This window comes from Procambarus clarkii, chromosome 72 (assembly GCF_040958095.1).
Source record: "Procambarus clarkii isolate CNS0578487 chromosome 72, FALCON_Pclarkii_2.0, whole genome shotgun sequence".
NCBI classification, from domain to species: Eukaryota; Metazoa; Arthropoda; class Malacostraca; order Decapoda; family Cambaridae; genus Procambarus; species Procambarus clarkii.
This window is the reverse complement of record NC_091221.1, coordinates 16833763-16852990: the sequence shown is the minus strand read 5'-3', so window position 1 is coordinate 16852990 and position 19228 is coordinate 16833763. Positions and strand designations below refer to the sequence as shown.

Sequence of the window (19228 nt, the reverse complement as noted above, 5' to 3'; positions counted from 1 at the left end):
CTTTTCCATCTCGTAAGTGAAACGCAGCACGGAACTCTGCTCAAATGCCTCCTTCAGCTCCTGCAGATGTCTGACATCAGGTACCTGTGTGAAAATGTCGTCAACATACCTGCAGTATATGGCCGGTTTCAAGTTCATGTCGACTAAGACTTTTTGCTCGATGGTACCCATGTAGAAGTTTGCAAACAGGACACCTAGGGGAGAACCCATGGCGACCCCATCTACTTGCTTCTACATGTGCCCATCCGGGCACATGTATAAGCAATCCGGGCACATGAAATATGGAGGTTTCCACACTGCAGTCTACATAATTCTCTAATAATTCTAACACGAATTTTCTCGATCTTTCTTACGTTTCTTTTCACTGTTGATGGTAATTCAAAGATCAATTCTCCAAAATTCATTTTTATTTCTAGTCTGACGCGACACTTGATCGCGTTTCGTAAAACTTATTACATTTTCAAAGACTTTTGTTTACACAAACACACACAACTTTAACTGAATAGAGCTTAAACATCTTACGAGTTTTTATACCTACATTTGGGTGAAGTGACATGTTACAATAGTTTTGGATGAGGTGAAAATAAACTTTTAATACAAGACAGAACACGAAACAATGAAATACAAACAGGTATTAAAAGTAGGTAACTGCAGAAGGCCTATTTTTATTGGCCCGTATTTCTTGATGCTTCTATATTGGAGCGGAGTCTTGAAGTGGGTAGAATATAGTTGTGCATTAATTGGCTGTTGATTGCTGGTGTTGACTTCTTGATGTGTAGTGCCTCGCAGACGTCGAGCCGCCTGCTATCGCTGTATCTATCGATGATTTCTGTGTTGTTTGCTAAGATTTCTCTGGTGATGGTTTGGTTGTGGGAAGAGGCTATATTTTCCTTAATGGAGCCCTGTTGCTTATGCATCGTTAAACGCCTGGAAAGAGATGTTGTTGTCTTGAATATATACTGAGTTTTTTGAGGCTTACAGTCCCCAAGAGGGCATTTGAAGGCATAGACGACGTTGGTCTCCTTTAAAACGTTCTGCTTTGTGTCTGGAGAGTTTCTCATGAGTAGGCTGGCCGTTTTTTTGGTTTTATAGTAAATTGTCAGTTGTATCTTCTGATTTTTGTCTGTAGGCTACAGACAAAAATCAGAAGATACAACTGACACCCTGGGGTTAAACATCCAGGTGTTATCTATCCAGGGTTAAACGTCCAGGTTAAATATCCTTGGGTTAAACATCTAGGGGTTAAACATTCTGGTGTTAAAAATCCTCGTGTTAAACATCCTTGGGGTTAAACATCCAGGGGTTAAAGATCTGGGGCTAAACATCCAGGGGTTAAACATCCATGGTTAAACATCCAGGGTTAAACATCCAGGGGTTAAGCATCTGGGGCTAAACATCCAGGGGTTAAACATCCATGGTTAAACATCCAGGGTTAAACATCCAGGGGTTAAACATCCAGGAGTTAAACATGTGGGGTTAAACATCCAGGGGTTAAACATCCATGGTTAAACATCCAGGGTTAAACATCCAGGGTTAAACATCCAGGGCTTAAACATCCAGGAGTTAAACATGTGGGGTTAAACATCGAGGGATAAACTTCAGGGGTTAAAAATCCTGGGGTTAAACATCCAGACGTTAAACATCCAGGGATTAAACATCTGGGGTTAAACATCCAGGGTTAATCTTCCTGGGGTTAAACATCCTGGGGTTAACCAACCTGGGGTTAAATATCCTGGCGTTAAACATCCTGTGGTTAAACATCCTGGGGGTTTAAAATCCAGGAGATAAACATCCCGGAGTTAAACATCATGGGGTTAAACATCCAGGAGTTAAACATCCTGGGGTTAAATATGCAGGTGTTACCTATCCTGGGGTTAAACATCCAGGGGTTAAGCACCTTGGGGTTAAACATTCAGGAGTTAAACATCCAGGGGTTAAACATTCAGGAGTTAAACATCCAGGGGTTAAACATTCAGGGGTTAAACATCCAGGGGTTAAACATCCTGGGGTTAAACATTCAGGAGTTAAACATCCTAGGGTTAAACATTCAGGAGTTAAACATCCAGGGGTTAAACATTCAGGGGTTAAACATCCAGGGGTTAAACATTCAGGGGTTAAACATCCAGGGGTTAAACATTCAGGAGTTAAACATCCAGGGGTTAAACATTCAGGAGTTAAACATCCAGGGGTTAAATTTTCAGGGGTTAAACATCCAGGGGTTAAACATCCTGGGGTTAAACATTCAGGAGTTAAACATCCTAGGTTTAAACATTCAGGAGTTAAACATCCAGGGGTTAAACATTCAGGAGTTAAACATCCAGGGGTTAAACATTCAGGAGTTAAACATCCAGGGGTTAAACATTCAGGAGTTAAACATCCAGGGGTTAAACATTCAGGAGTTAAACATCCAGGGGTTAAACATTCAGGGGTTAAACATCGAGGGGTTAAACATCCTGGGGTTAAACATTCAGGAGTTAAACATCCTAGGGTTAAACATTCAGGAGTTAAACATCCAGGGGTTAAACATTCAGGGGTTAAACATCCAGGGGTTAAACATTCAGGGGTTAAACATCCAGGGGTTAAACATTCAGGAGTTAAACATCCAGGGGTTAAACATTCAGGAGTTAAACATCCAGGGTTTAAATATTCAGGAGTTAAACATCCAGGGGTTAAACATTCAGGAGTTAAACATCCAGGGGTTAAACATTCAGGAGAAAAACATCCAGGTGTTAAACATTCAGGGGTTAAACATCCAGGGGTTAAACATCCTGGGGTTAAACATCCTTGGGTTAAACATCCAGGGGTTAAACATCCTGGAGTTAAACATCCTGGGGTTAAACATCCAGGGGTTAAACATCCAGGGGTTAAACATCCTGGGGTTAAACATCCTGGGTTAAACATGTATAGAATAAACATCCACTAGTTAAACATCCAGTAATTAAATATCCAAAACATTAAACAATAAGGGAATAAAAAACACTATAATTTTAAGTGATTGTGTATTCCATGTTAAATACAATATTTAAATAAATACGGAATTGTAACCCTCTTTATATATATATATATATATATATATATATATATATATATATATATATATATATATATATATATATATATATATGTATATAGATAGATAGACAAATCCAAATATTGAAAGAAAGATAGGTAGGTATTGACAGATATAAAGATAGATTTAAAGTTAGATAGATGAGATAGATTAGATATTTAGATAAATGAGATGTTTAGATATATAGATTATAGATAGATAGATATATGGATAGATATATAGATAAATATATAGATAGATTAGATAGATAGACAGTGATTTATTCCACTTTAACTAGTGCAAATAGATCATATGATTCCCCATATGCTCAGGTCCTATTGGGCTCAGTAGGGCCCCTCCGGAGGCCCGCTATAACCGGCATCCGGCTTCCTATGCCCTTTGTAGGCCGTAGACGGGGCGATGTAGGCGGGCTTGGGCGCCGGGGGCTGGTAGGCCTGCTGGTGAGGGTCGGGCTGTGGGTAGGCCTGGGCTGGGAGGTGGAGAGGGCCCTCGTACGGCTTCTGGTAGTATGGGTTGTGTTCCGGGTCCAAGTTCAAGCTGCAGGGGTTGTAGCAGTGGACGGGTTATAATATGGGACAAAAGGATGATTATGTTGGGGGTTATGGTGATGTGTTCGGGGTGTTGTTAGGATGTGTTGGGAGGTTCTGGAAATGTGTTGGGTGGTTGTGATGATGTGTTGGTGGGTTGTGGTGATTTGTTGGGTGGTTGTGATGATGGGTTGGGGGTTGTGGGGATGAGTTGGGGGTTGTGGGGATGTGTTGGGGGTTGTGGTGATGTGTTGGGGGTTGTGGGAATGTGTTGGGGGTTGTTGTGATGTGTTGGGGGTTGTGCTCATGTGTTGGGGGTTGTGGTGATGTGTTGGTGGTTGTGGTGATTTGTTGGGTAGTTGTTGTGATGTGTTGGGATTGTGGGGATGTGTTGCAGGTTGTGGGGATGTGGTGGGTGACTGTGGGGATGTGTTGGGTTTGTGGTAATGTGTTGGGGGTTGTGGGGATGTGTTGGGGGTTATGGTGATGTGCTGTTGGGTTGTGGGGATGTGTTGGTGGTTGGGGTGTTGTGCTGGGTGGTTATTGTGATGTGTTGGTGGTTGTGGTGATATGCTGGGGTTGTGGGGATGTGTTGAAGGTTGTGGGGATGTGTTGGGTGGTTGTGGGGGTGAGTTGAGGGTTGTGGGGATGTGTTGAGGGTTGTGGGGATGTGTTGAGGGTTGTGGGGATGTGTTGGGTGGTTGTGGGGGTGAGTTGAGGGTTGTGGGGATGTGTTGAGGGTTGTGGGGATGTGTTGAGGGTTGTGGGGATGTGTTGGGTGGTTGTGGGGATGTGCTGGGGTTGTGGGGATGTGTTGAAGGTTGTGGGGATGTGTTGGGTGGTTGTGGGGGTGAGTTGAGGGTTGCGAGGAGGTGTTTGGGGGGTGGTGTAATGTGTTGGTGGTTGTGGTGATGTGTTGATGGTTTTGGTGATGTGTTGGGTGGTTGTGGGGATGTGTTGGGGGTTGTGAAGATGTGTTGGTGGTTGTGGGGATGTGTTGGGTGGTTGTGGTGATGTGTTGGTGGCTGTGGTGATGTGTTGGTGGTTGTGGGGATGTGTTGGGTGGTTGTGGTGATGTGTTGGTGGCTGTGGTGATGTGTTGGGGGTTGTGAAGACGTGTTGGGTAGTTGTGGGGATGTGTTGGTGGCTGTGGTGATGTGTTGGGGGTTGTGAAGACGTGTTGGGTGGTTGTGGGGATGTGTTGGTGGCTGTGGTGATGTGTTGGGGGTTGTGAAGACGTGTTGGGTGGTTGTGGGGATGTGTTGGTGGCTGTGGTGATGTGTTGGGGGTTGTGAAGACGTGTTGGGTGGTTGTGGTGATGTGTTGGTGGCTGTGGTGATGTGTTGGGGGTTGTGAAGACGTGTTGGGTGGTTGTGGGGATGTGTTGGTGGCTGTGGTGATGTGTTGGGGGTTGTGAAGATGTGTTGGGTGGTTGTGGTGATGTGTTGGTGGCTGTGGTGATGTGTTGGGGGTTGTGAAGACGTGTTGGGGGTTGTTGGGATGTGTTGGGTGGTTGTGGTGATGTGTTGGGGGTTGTGAAGATGTGTTGGGGGTTGTTATGATGTGTTGGGTGGTTGTGGTGATGTGTTGGGGGTTGTGAAGATGTGTTGGGGGTTGTTAGGATGTGTTGGGTGGTTGTGGTGATGTGTTGGGGGTTGTGAAGATGTGTTAGGTGGTTGTGGGGATGTGTTGGTGGCTGTGGTGATCTGTTGGATGATTGTGGTGATAACTGCTATACCAACTTCTCATTCTGTTGTACCAGCTTCTCATTCTGCTATACCAACACCTCATACTGCTTTACCAGTCCCTCGTACTGCTATACCAGTCCCTCATTTCTGCTATACCAACCCCTCATACTGCTAGTCCAGCCCCTCATACGGCTAAACCCTTCCCTCATACTGCTATACCAGCCCATCATACTGTTATACAGCCTCTCATACTCGTATACCAGCCCCTCACACTGATATACCAGACCTTATACTGCTATACCAGACCTCATACTGCTATAACAGCGACTCATTCTGCTATACCCGCCCCTGATACTGCTATACCAGCCACTCGCACTGCTATACAAAATCACATACTTCTTTAATAGCCCCTAATACAGCTAAACCAGCTTCTCATACTGCTATACCAGCGCCTCATGCTGCTACACCAGCCCCTCATACAGCTATACCAGCCACTCATACTACTATATCAGCCCCTCATACTGCTATACTAGCCCCTCACACTACTATACTTGTCCCTCAAACTGCTATAGCAGCCCCTCATACTGCTAAACCAGCCCCTCATACTGCTATACCAGCCCATCATACTGCTATAGCAGCCCTTCATATTGCTATACCAGCCCCTCATACTGCTAAGCTAGCCCCTCATACTACTATACCAGCCCTTCATACTGCAATACCAGCACCTCATACTGCTATACCAGCCCCTCATACTGCTATACCAGCCCCTCATACTGCTATACCAGTCCCTCATTCTGCTATAACAGCCCCTCACACTACTATTCCAGCCTCTCATACTGCTATACCAGTCCCCTTATACTGCAATACCAGCCCCTCACACCGCTATACCAAACCCTCATACTGCTTTACCAGCCCCTCATACTACTATACCAGTTCTCTCATATTGCTATACCAGCCTCTCATACTGCTATACCAGTCCCTTATACTGGAATACCAGCCCCTCATACTGTTGTACCAGACCCTTATACTACTATACCAGCCCCTCACACCGCTATACCAGCCCATCATACTGCTATACCAGCCCCCTCATACTACTATACCAATCCATCACACTACTATTCCAGTCCCGTCATACTGCTATACCAGCCTCTCATACTGCTATACCAGCCCCTCACACAGCTATACCAGCCCCTCATACTGCTATAACAGCCCCTCCTACTGGTATGATATCCTTTCACACTCCTATAGCAGTCACTCATACTGCTATACCATCCCTTCACAGCTATACCAGCCACGAATACAGCTATACCAGCGCCCCTCATACTGCAATAACAGTCCCTCCTACTGCTATACCACCCCCCACATACTGCTATACCAGCCCCTCATTCTGCTATACCAGTCCCCTCAAACTACTATACCAGCCCTTCATACCGCTATACCAGCTCCTTATACTGCTATACCAGCCCCCCTCATACTGATACACCAGCCCCTCATACTGCTATACCAACGCCTCATTCTGCCATACCAGTCCCTCATACTGCTATACCAGCCCCTCATACTGATATACCAAGTCCCTCATACTACTATACCAGCCTTTCATTCTGCTATACCAGTCCCTCATACTGCAATTCCATCCCCCCTCATTCTGATATACCAGTCCGTCTTTCTACTATACCATCCCCTCATACTGGTATACCAGCCCCTCTTATACTGCTATACCAGCCTCTCATACTGCTATACCAGTCTCTCGTACTGTGTATACCAGTCCTTCATACTGCTATACCAGCCCCTCATACGTCTATACCAGCCCCTCATACTGCAATACTAATCCCTCATACTGCAATACCAGCTCCTCATACTGCTATACGAGGCCGTCATACTGCTATACCAGTCCCTCGTGCTGCTATACCAGTCCCTCACACTGCTATACCAGCCCATAATACAGCTATACCCGCCCCTCATACTGCTATACCAGTCCCTCATACTGCTATACCAGTCATTCATACTGCTATACCAGCCCAGCATACTTCTAAACCAGCCCCTCATACTACTATACCTGCTCCTCATACTGCTATACCAGTCTCTCATACTGCTATAACAGCCCCTCACACAGGTGTGATATCCCCTCACACTGCTATACCAGTCCCTCATACTGCTATACCATCCCTTCACAGCTATGCCAGCGCCCCTCATACTGCAATACCAGTCCCTCATACTGCTATACCAGTCTCTCATACTGCTGGACGGACCCTCATACTGCTATGCCAGCCCCTCATACTGCTATAACATCCCCTAATACTGCTATACCAATCCCATCGTGCTGCTATTCCAGTCCTTCATACTGCTATACCAGCCCCTCATACTGCTATACCAGTCCCTCATACTGCTATACCATCCCTTCTCAGCTATACCAGCCAAGCATACAGCTATACCAGCGCCACTCATACTGCAATACCAGTCCCTCATGCTGCTATACCAATCCCTCCTACTGCTATACCAGCCCCCCTTCATACTGCTATACTAGCCCCTCATGCTGCTCTACCAGTCCCCCTCATACTTCTATACCAGCCCTTCATACTGCTATACCAGCCCCTTATACTGCTAAACTAGCCCCCTCATGCTGCTACACCAGCCACTCATACTGCTATACTAGTTTCTTTTACTGCTATACCTGCTCCTCATACTGCTATAACAGCCACTCATACCGCTATACTAGCCCTCATAGTGCTATAAAAGTCCCTCATACTGCTATACCAGCCACTCTTAGTGTTATACCAACCCCTCACACTGATATACCAGCCCTCACATACTGCTATAAAAAACTCATACTGCTATACCTGTCCCTCACACTATTATACCAGCCCCTCACACTGCTATACCAGCTTCTCATACTACAATACCATCCACACCTACTGGTATGACAGCCCCTCACACTGCTATACCAGTCCTTCATACTGCTATACCATCCCTTCACAGCTATACCTGCCCCCACATACTGCTATAACAGCCCGTCATACTGGTATGACAAGCCCCTCTCACTCCTATACCAGTCCCTCACACTGCTATACCAGTCGCTCATACTGCTATACCAGCCCATAATACAGCTATACCAACCCAGCATACAGCTATATCAGCCCCGCTTCATACTGCTATACCAGTACCTTTATACTGCTATACCAGCCCCCTCATACTGCTATACCAGCCCCTCATACTGCTATACCAGCCCCTAATACTGGTATAAGAGCCCCTCATACTGCTATACCAGCTACAGATACTCCTATCACTGTCCCTCATACTGCTACACTAGTCTCCTCATACTGCTATACCAGTCCCTCATACTGCTTTACCAGCCCATCACACTGCAATACCAGCCCCCTCATACTGCTATACCAGCCTCTCATAGTGCTATACCAGTCCTTCATACTGCTATACCTGCTCCTCATACTGCTATAACAGCCACTCATACTGCTATACTAGCTGATCATGGTGCTATAAAAACCCATCATACTGCTATACCAACCCCTCTTACTGTTATACCAGCCCCTCACACTGCTATACTAGCCCCTCATACTGCTATACCAACCCCACATACAGCTATACCAGCGCCCCTCATACTGCAATACCAGTCCCTCATACTGCTATACCAGTCTCTCATACTGCTAGACGGACCCTCATTCTGCTATACCAGCCCCTCATACTGCTATGCCAGCCCCTCATACTGCTATACCAATCCCATCGTGCTGCTATTCCAGTCCCTCATACTGCTATACCAACTCCTCATACTGCTACACCAGCCCCCTTCATATTGCTATAGCAGACCCTCATACTGGTATTCCAGTCCCACATTCTGCTATACCATCCCTTCACAGCTATACCAGCCAAGCATACAGCTATACCAGCGTCCCTCATACTGCAATACCAGTCCTTCATGCTGCTATACCAGTCCCTCCTACTGGTATACCAGCCCCCCTTCATATTTCTATACCAGCCCCTCATACTGCTCTACCAGTCCCCCTCATACTACTATACCAGCCCTTCTTACTGCTATACCAGCCCCTTATACTGCTAAACCAGCCCCCTAATACTGCAACACCAGCCCCTCATACTACTATACCAGTCCCTCATTCTGGTATACCAGTCTCTCATGCTGCTATACCAGCCCCTCATACTGATATACCAGTACCTTATACTACTATACCAGCCCCTCATTCTGCTATACCAGTCCCTCATACTGCTATACAAACGCCAGATACTGCTATACTAGTCCCTCATTCTCCTATACCAGACCTTCATACTACTATACCAGTCCTTCATCCTGCTATACCAGCCCCTCATACTGCTGTATCAGCCCCCCATACTGTATAGCAGCCCCACATACTGCTATACTAGTGCCTCTTACTGCTAAACCAGCCCATAATACTGCTATACCAGCCCCTCATACTGCTATACCAGTCTCTCATAGTGCTATACCATTCCTTCATACTGCTATACCAGCCCTCATACTGCTATGGCAGCCCCTCCTACTACTATACCAGCCCCTCATACTGCTATACCAGTCTCTCATACTGCTATACCAGTCCTTCATTCTGCTATACCACCCTCTCATACTACTATACCAGCCTCTCATACTGCTATACAAATCTCTCATACTGCTATACTAGCCCCTTCATACTGCTATACCAGCCCCTCATACTGCTATACCAGTCCCTCATTCTGCTATAACAGCCCCTCACACTACTATTCCAGCCTCTCATACTGCTATACCAGTCCCCTTATACTGCAATACCAGCCCCTCACACCGCTATACCAAACCCTCATACTGCTTTACCAGCCCCTCATACTACTATACCAGTTCTCTCATATTGCTATACCAGCCTCTCATACTGCTATACCAGTCCCTTATACTGGAATACCAGCCCCTCATACTGTTGTACCAGACCCTTATACTACTATACCAGCCCTTCACACCGCTATACCAGCCCATCATACTGCTATACCAGCCCCCTCATACTACTATACCAGTCCATCACACTACTATTCCAGTCCCGTCATACTGCTATACCAGCCTCTCATACTGCTATACCAGCCCCTCACACTGCTATACCAGCCCCTCATACTGCTATAACAGCCCCTCCTACTGGTATGATATCCCCTCACACTCCTATAGCAGTCACTCATACTGCTATACCATCCCTTCACAGCTATACCAGCCACGAATACAGCTATACCAGCGCCCCTCATACTGCAATAACAGTCCCTCCTACTGCTATACCACCCCCCACATACTGCTATACCAGCCCCTCATTCTGCTATACCAGTCCCCTCAAACTACTATACCAGCCCTTCATACCGCTATACCAGCTCCTTATACTGCTATACCAGCCCCCCTCATACTGATACACCAGCCCCTCATACTGCTATACCAACGCCTCATTCTGCCATACCAGTCCCTCATACTGCTATACCAGCCCCTCATACTGATATACCAAGTCCCTCATACTACTATACCAGCCTTTCATTCTGCTATACCAGTCCCTCATACTGCAATTCCATCCCCCCTCATTCTGATATACCAGTCCGTCTTTCTACTATACCAGCCCCTCATACTGGTATACCAGCCCCTCTTATACTGCTATACCAGCCTCTCATACTGCTATACCAGTCTCTCGTACTGTGTATACCAGTCCTTCATACTGCTATACCAGCCCCTCATACGTCTATACCAGCCCCTCATACTGCAATACTAATCCCTCATACTGCAATACCAGTCCTTCATACTACTATACCAGCCCCTCATACTGCAATACCAGCTCCTCATACTGCTATACGAGGCCGTCATACTGCTATACCAGTCCCTCGTGCTGCTATACCAGTCCCTCACACTGCTATACCAGCCCATAATACAGCTATACCCGCCCCTCATACTGCTATACCAGTCCCTCATACTGCTATACCAGTCATTCATACTGCTATACCAGCCCAGCATACTTCTAAACCAGCCCCTCATACTACTATACCTGCTCCTCATACTGCTATACCAGTCTCTCATACTGCTATAACAGCCCCTCACACAGGTGTGATATCCCCTCACACTGCTATACCAGTCCCTCATACTGCTATACCATCCCTTCACAGCTATGCCAGCGCCCCTCATACTGCAATACCAGTCCCTCATACTGCTATACCAGTCTCTCATACTGCTGGACGGACCCTCATACTGCTATGCCAGCCCCTCATACTGCTATAACATCCCCTAATACTGCTATACCAATCCCATCGTGCTGCTATTCCAGTCCTTCATACTGCTATACCAGCCCCTCATACTGCTATACCAGTCCCTCATACTACTATACCATCCCTTCTCAGCTATACCAGCCAAGCATACAGCTATACCAGCGCCACTCATACTGCAATACCAGTCCTTCATGCTGCTATACCAATCCCTCCTACTGCTATACCAGCCCCCCTTCATACTGCTATACCAGCCCCTCATGCTGCTCTACCAGTCCCCCTCATACTTCTATACCAGCCCTTCATACTGCTATACCAGCCCCTTATACTGCTAAACTAGCCCCCTCATGCTGCTACACCAGCCACTCATACTGCTATACTAGTTTCTTTTACTGCTATACCTGCTCCTCATACTGCTATAACAGCCACTCATACCGCTATACTAGCCCCTCATAGTGCTATAAAAGTCCCTCATACTGCTATACCAGCCCCTCTTAGTGTTATACCAACCCCTCACACTGATATACCAGCCCTCACATACTGCTATAAAAAAACTCATACTGCTATACCTGTCCCTCACACTATTATACCAGCCCCTCACACTGCTATACCAGCTTCTCATACTACAATACCATCCACACCTACTGGTATGACAGCCCCTCACACTGCTATACCAGTCCTTCATACTGCTATACCATCCCTTCACAGCTATACCTGCCCCCACATACTGCTATAACAGCCCGTCATACTGGTATGACAAGCCCCTCTCACTCCTATACCAGTCCCTCACACTGCTATACCAGTCGCTCATACTGCTATACCAGCCCATAATACAGCTATACCAACCCAGCATACAGCTATATCAGCCCCGCTTCATACTGCTATACCAGTACCTTTATACTGCTATACCAGCCCCCTCATACTGCTATACCAGCCCCTCATACTGCTATACCAGCCCCTAATACTGGTATAAGAGCCCCTCATACTGCTATACCAGCTACAGATACTCCTATCACTGTCCCTCATACTGCTACACTAGTCTCCTCATACTGCTATACCAGTCCCTCATACTGCTTTACCAGCCCATCACACTGCAATACCAGCCCCCTCATACTGCTATACCAGCCTCTCATAGTGCTATACCAGTCCTTCATACTGCTATACCTGCTCCTCATACTGCTATAACAGCCACTCATACTGCTATACTAGCTGATCATGGTGCTATAAAAACCCATCATACTGCTATACCAACCCCTCTTACTGTTATACCAGCCCCTCACACTGCTATACTAGCCCCTCATACTGCTATACCAACCCCACATACAGCTATACCAGCGCCCCTCATGCTGCAATACCAGTCCCTCATACTGCTATACCAGTCTCTCATACTGCTAGACGGACCCTCATTCTGCTATACCAGCCCCTCATACTGCTATGCCAGCCCCTCATACTGCTATACCAATCCCATCGTGCTGCTATTCCAGTCCCTCATACTGCTATACCAACTCCTCATACTGCTACACCAGCCCCCTTCATATTGCTATAGCAGACCCTCATACTGGTATTCCAGTCCCACATTCTGCTATACCATCCCTTCACAGCTATACCAGCCAAGCATACAGCTATACCAGCGTCCCTCATACTGCAATACCAGTCCTTCATGCTGCTATACCAGTCCCTCCTACTGGTATACCAGCCCCCCTTCATATTGCTATACCAGCCCCTCATACTGCTCTACCAGTCCCCCTCATACTACTATACCAGCCCTTCTTACTGCTATACCAGCCCCTTATACTGCTAAACCAGCCCCCTAATACTGCAACACCAGCCCCTCATACTACTATACCAGTCCCTCATTCTGGTATACCAGTCTCTCATGCTGCTATACCAGCCCCTCATACTGATATACCAGTACCTTATACTACTATACCAGCCCCTCATTCTGCTATACCAGTCCCTCATACTGCTATACAAACGCCAGATACTGCTATACTAGTCCCTCATTCTCCTATACCAGACCTTCATACTACTATACCAGTCCTTCATCCTGCTATACCAGCCCCTCATACTGCTGTATCAGCCCCCCATACTGTATAGCAGCCCCACATACTGCTATACTAGTGCCTCTTACTGCTAAACCAGCCCATAATACTGCTATACCAGCCCCTCATACTGCTATACCAGTCTCTCATAGTGCTATACCATTCCTTCATACTGCTATACCAGCCCTCATACTGCTATGGCAGCCCCTCCTACTACTACACCAGCCCCTCATACTGCTATACCAGTCTCTCATACTGCTATACCAGTCCTTCATTCTGCTATACCACCCTCTCATACTACTATACCAGCCTCTCATACTGCTATACAAATCTCTCATACTGCTATACTAGCCCCTTCATACTACTATTCCAGCCCCTCATACTGCTATTCCGGACCCCTCATACTGCTATACCAGTCCCGTCATACTACTCTACCAGCCTCTCTTACTGCTATACCAGCTCTCATACTGCTATACCAGCCCACTCACACTGCTACACCAGCCCCTCATACTGCTATACCAGCCCCTCATTCGGCTATACCAGTCCCTCATACTGCTATACCAGTCCCTCATACTACTATACCAGCCTTTCGTACTGCTATACCAGCCTCTCATACTGCTATACCAAGTCCCTCTTACTGCTATACCTGCTTCTCATAATGCTATAAGAGCCACTCATACTGCTATACTAGCCCCTCATGGTGCTATAAAAGTCCTTCATACTGCTATACCAGCCTCTCTAAATGTTATACCAACCCCTCACACTGCTATACCAGCCTCTCTTACTGCTATAACAGCCTCCCTCAAACTGCTATACCAGTCCCTCTAACTATAATACCAGCCGCTTACACTGCTATACCAGCCCCTCATACTATTATACCATTGCTTCACAGCTATACCAGCCCCGCATACTGCTATACAAGCGCCCTTCATACTGCAATACCAGTCCCTCATACTGTAATACCAGTCCCTCATACTGGTAGACAGACCCATACTGCTATACCAGCCCATTATACTGCTATAAAAGCCCCCTCATACTGTTACAACAGCCCCTCACACTGCTATACCAGTCCCTCATACTGCTATACCATCCCTTCATAGCTATAACAGCCCCGCATACTGCTATATCAGCGCCTTTCATACAACAATACCAGTTCCTCATACTGCTATACCAGCCCCTCATACTGCTAAACTAGTCCCTCATACTGCTATACCAGCCCCTCGTACTGCTATACCCTCCATTCATAGCTATACCAGCCCGCATACAGCTATACCAGTGCCCCTCATACTGCATTACCAGTGCCCCTCATACTGCATTACCAGTCCCCCCATACTGCTATACCAGTCCTTCATACGTCTATACCAGCCCCTCATACTGCTATACTAATCCCTCATACTGCTATACCAGTCTTTTTAATTACTATACCAACCCCTCATACTGCTATACCAGTCCCCTCATACTGCTATACCAGTCCCTCATTCTGCTATACCAGCCCATAACATTGCTATACCAGCCCATAATACTGCTATACCAGCCCCTCATACTGCTATACCAGTCTCTTATACTGCTATACCAGTCCTTCATACTGCTATACCAGCCCCACATACTGCTAAACCAGCCCCTCATACTACTATACCAGCCCATCATACTGCTATACCAGTCTCTCATACTGCTTTGCCAGCCCACCTCATACTGCTATACCAGCCTCTCATACAGATATACCACCCCTCATACTGCTATACCATCCCACCTCATCCTGTTATACCAGCCACCCTCATACTGCTACACCAGCCACTCATTCTGCAATACCAGCCCCTCATTCTGCTATATCAGTCCCTCATACTGCTATACTAGCCCCTCATACGGCTATAACAGCCTCTCATACTGATATACCAGTCCCACATACTACTATTCCTGCCCCTCATACTGCTATATCAGCTCCAATCATACTGCTCTACCAGCCACTCATACTGCTATACCAGTCTCTTTTACTGCTATACCTGCTCCTCATGCTGCTATACCAGCCTCTCATAATCATATAAAAGCCAGCTCATACTGCTATACCAGCCCATCACACTGCTATACCAGGCCCACATAATGCTATTCCAGCCCATCATACAGCTATACCAGTCCAGCATAGAGCTATACCAGCCCCCCTCATACTGCTATACCAGCCCCTCATACTGCTATACCAGCCCCTCATACTGCTATACCAGCCCCTCATACTGCTATACAAGCCCCGAATACTGGTATAAGAGCCCCTCATACTGCTCTACCAGCTCCAGATACTGCTATCACTGTCCCTCATACTGCTATACTAGTCCACTCATACTGCTATACCAGTCCCTCATACTTCTTTACCAGCCCATCATACTGCAATACCAGCCACCTCATACTGCTACACCAGCCTCTCATACTGCTATACCAGTCCTTCATACTGCTATACCTGCTCCTCATACTGCTATAACAGCCACTCATACTGCTATACTAGCCGATCATGGTGCTATAAAAGTCCATCATACTGCTATACCAGCCCCCTTTACTGTTATTCCAGCCCCTCACACTGCTATACCAGCCCCTCATACTGCTATAACATCCCCTAATACTTCTATATCAATCCCATCGTGCTGCTATTCCAGTCCCTCATACTGCTATACCAGCCCCTCATACTGCTATACCAGTCCCTCATACTGCTATACCATCCCTTCTCAGCTATACCAGCCAAGCATACAGCTATACCAGTGGCACTCATACTGCAATACCAGTCCCTCATGCTGCTATACCAATCCCTCCTACTGCTATACCAGCCCCCCTTCATACTGCTATACCAGTCCCTCATACTGCTATTCCAGCCCCTCATGCTGCTGTACCAGCCCCCTATACTGTATACCAGCCCTTCATCCTGTTATACTAGTTCCTCATACTGCTATACCAGTCTTTCAAACTTCTATACCAGCTCCTAATACTGCAATACCAGCCCCTGATACTGCTATACCAGTCCCTCTTACTGCTATACCAGCCCATAATACTGATATACCAGCCTCTCATACAGCAATAACAGCCCCCGCATGCTGCTATACCAGTCACTCACACTATTATACCAGCCCTCACACTGCTATACCAGCCCCTCATACTGCAATAACATCCCCTCCTACTGGTATGACAGCCCCTCACACTATTATACCAGCCCCCTCATACAGTTATACCAGCCCCTCATACTGCTATACAGCCCTTCATACCGCAGTTCCAATCCCTCATACTACTATACCAGTCCCTCATACTACTATACCAGCCCCTTATACAGCTATACCAGCCCCTCATACTGCTATACTAGCCCTTCATACAGCTATACCAGCCCTCTCATACCTATATACCAGCCCCTCATACAGCTATACCAGCCCCTCATACAGCTATACCAGCCCCTCATACATCTATACCAGCCCTCTCATACAGCTATACCAGCCCCTCTTACAGCTATACCAGCCCCTTTTCCAGCTATACCAGCCCCTCATACAGCTATACCAGCCCCTTATACAGCTATACCAGCCCCTTATACAGCTATACCAGCCCTCTCATACAGCTATACCAGCCCCTCATACAGCTATACCAGCCCCTTATACAGCTATACCAGCCCCTCATACAGCTATACCAGCCCCTTATACAGCTATACCAGCCCCTCATACAGCTATACCAGCCCCTCATACACATTAAGGTGAACAACGTACCTGTAGAGCGAGGCGGCCTTGGAACAGTCAACATTGTACCACCAGTCACAGTTAAATGTCTCCTGGTTGAAGAGTGTACCATTGGTACAGAGGAACTGGGCCCCCTTGGGTCCGTACCGGTCGTCGTGACACACGTGGTACACCTGCGGACACATACACGGTGTTAGTGGACACATACACATTATTAGTGGACACATACACGGTGTTATAGACACATAAACGGTGTTAGTGGACACATAAACGGTGTTAGTGGACACATACACGGTGTTAGTGGACACATAAACGGTGTTAGTGGACACATAAACGGTGTTAGTGGACACATACACGGTGTTAGTGGACACATAAACGGTGTTAGTGGACACATACACGGTGTTAGTGGACACATACACGGTGTTAGTGGACACATAAACGGTGTTAGTGGACACATACACGGTGTTATAGACACATACACATTATTAGTGGACAAATAAACGGTGTTAGTGGACAAATATATATATATATATATATATATATATATATATATATATGTCGTACCTAGTAGCCAGAACGCACTTCTCAGCCTACTATGCAAGTCCCAATTTGCCTAATAAGCCAAGTTTTCATGAATTATTTGTTTTTCGGCTACCTAACCTACCTAACCTAACCTAACCTAACATTTTCGGCTACGTAACCTAACCTAACCTATAAAGATAGGTTGGGTTAGGTTAGGTAGGGTTGGTTAGGTTCGGTCATATATCTACGTTAATTTTTACTCCAATAAAAAAAAATTGACCTCATACATAATGAAATGGGTAGCTTTATCATTTCATAAGAAAAAAAATAGAGAAAATATATTATTTCAGGAAAACTTGGCTTATTAGGCAAATCGGTCCTTGAATAGTAGGCCGAGAAGTGCGTTCTGGCTACTAGGTACGACATATATATATATATATATATATATATATATATATATATATATATATATATATATATATATATATATATATATATATATATATATATATATATATATATAAAAGGGAAGGGAGTACCACCTCTAGCTGGAAGAAGGGGGACCCATAGCCTCGGAGGAAACCACGCATAACGCATTAGAGGGAATGTTTAGATCCCCTCCAATACAGTTTCTGTGTGCTTTTCTCCTACCACCCCCTTCCTTAAATATTTTTTGTGCTTTATTATGCATTTGATGGTTACAAGATATACATGGGTTGATACAAAAATAATAATGCAAAAAGGTGCTTAAAGGTTATAGATCTCTTGAAAAACACAACAATGGGAAACATTGATGAATGTCACAGACGGGTTCGATCATTGTTGCAAGTCAAACACTTCTTCGAATTCCTCTGAAGTTGGACTAGTGCCCAAGACGCAACAGGCATTTCCCCTCTGAATCGCAACACTGAGGCGCTGGAACAAGAAACTTTTTGCTCTCTGGTCTTTTGTAGCGCTGATCAATTTGTCCCCCAATTCCTTCAGGAACTTCAATGCACATTTTCCCCACGAACCGAGGGTCTCTGAGCCGATCGGAACAAAGCTGTAGCAGTGTGCTAGACCTCTGTATTTAATAATTTTCTGCGATTCCCTGAAAGAAGCAGCACCACCGCTTTCACGTGTGCTGTAGTGGAGGTAGGTACTGGCCAGTGTGGCAGCGCACGTGTAGTCCCATACCACTTGCTTACCATCCTTCCAAGGTAGCAAGGTGACCCCATCAGGGCGCTTCTGAGGGTCGTTAGGTCTGGATAAGTGTGGTTCTCTTTGTGCCGGGCAGCGGGCTGTGGCGAGGCTCCTCTTGATGATGTCGTTGACTTCTTCATGTCTTGCAATTTTACCCTGTGATTTACGACATACCAGACCATGACGACCATATTCGTCTGCCATCGCAGTTCCGCAGATGCACCTATGTTCGGTGAGGATGGGGGCGGCAAGGCGAAGGGCAACTCCAATG

The 19228-nt window shown here is 46.2% G+C and overlaps 1 protein-coding gene across 1 annotated transcript in view; it reads right to left on the bottom strand.

The window, feature by feature from the left end:
• Positions 1–3180: 3180 nt before the first annotated feature.
• Positions 3181–19228, bottom strand: part of LOC123773614 (uncharacterized) — a 61323-nt gene continuing 45275 nt past the window's right edge. The window contains exons 5-6 of the mRNA XM_069312645.1: positions 17284–17426; positions 3181–3607 (exon numbers count right to left, since the gene is read on the bottom strand). Of these exons, the coding sequence (XP_069168746.1) occupies positions 3394–3607; positions 17284–17426 (357 nt within the window). The 3' untranslated portion in view covers positions 3181–3393. The remainder of the gene's footprint in view (positions 3608–17283; positions 17427–19228) is intronic.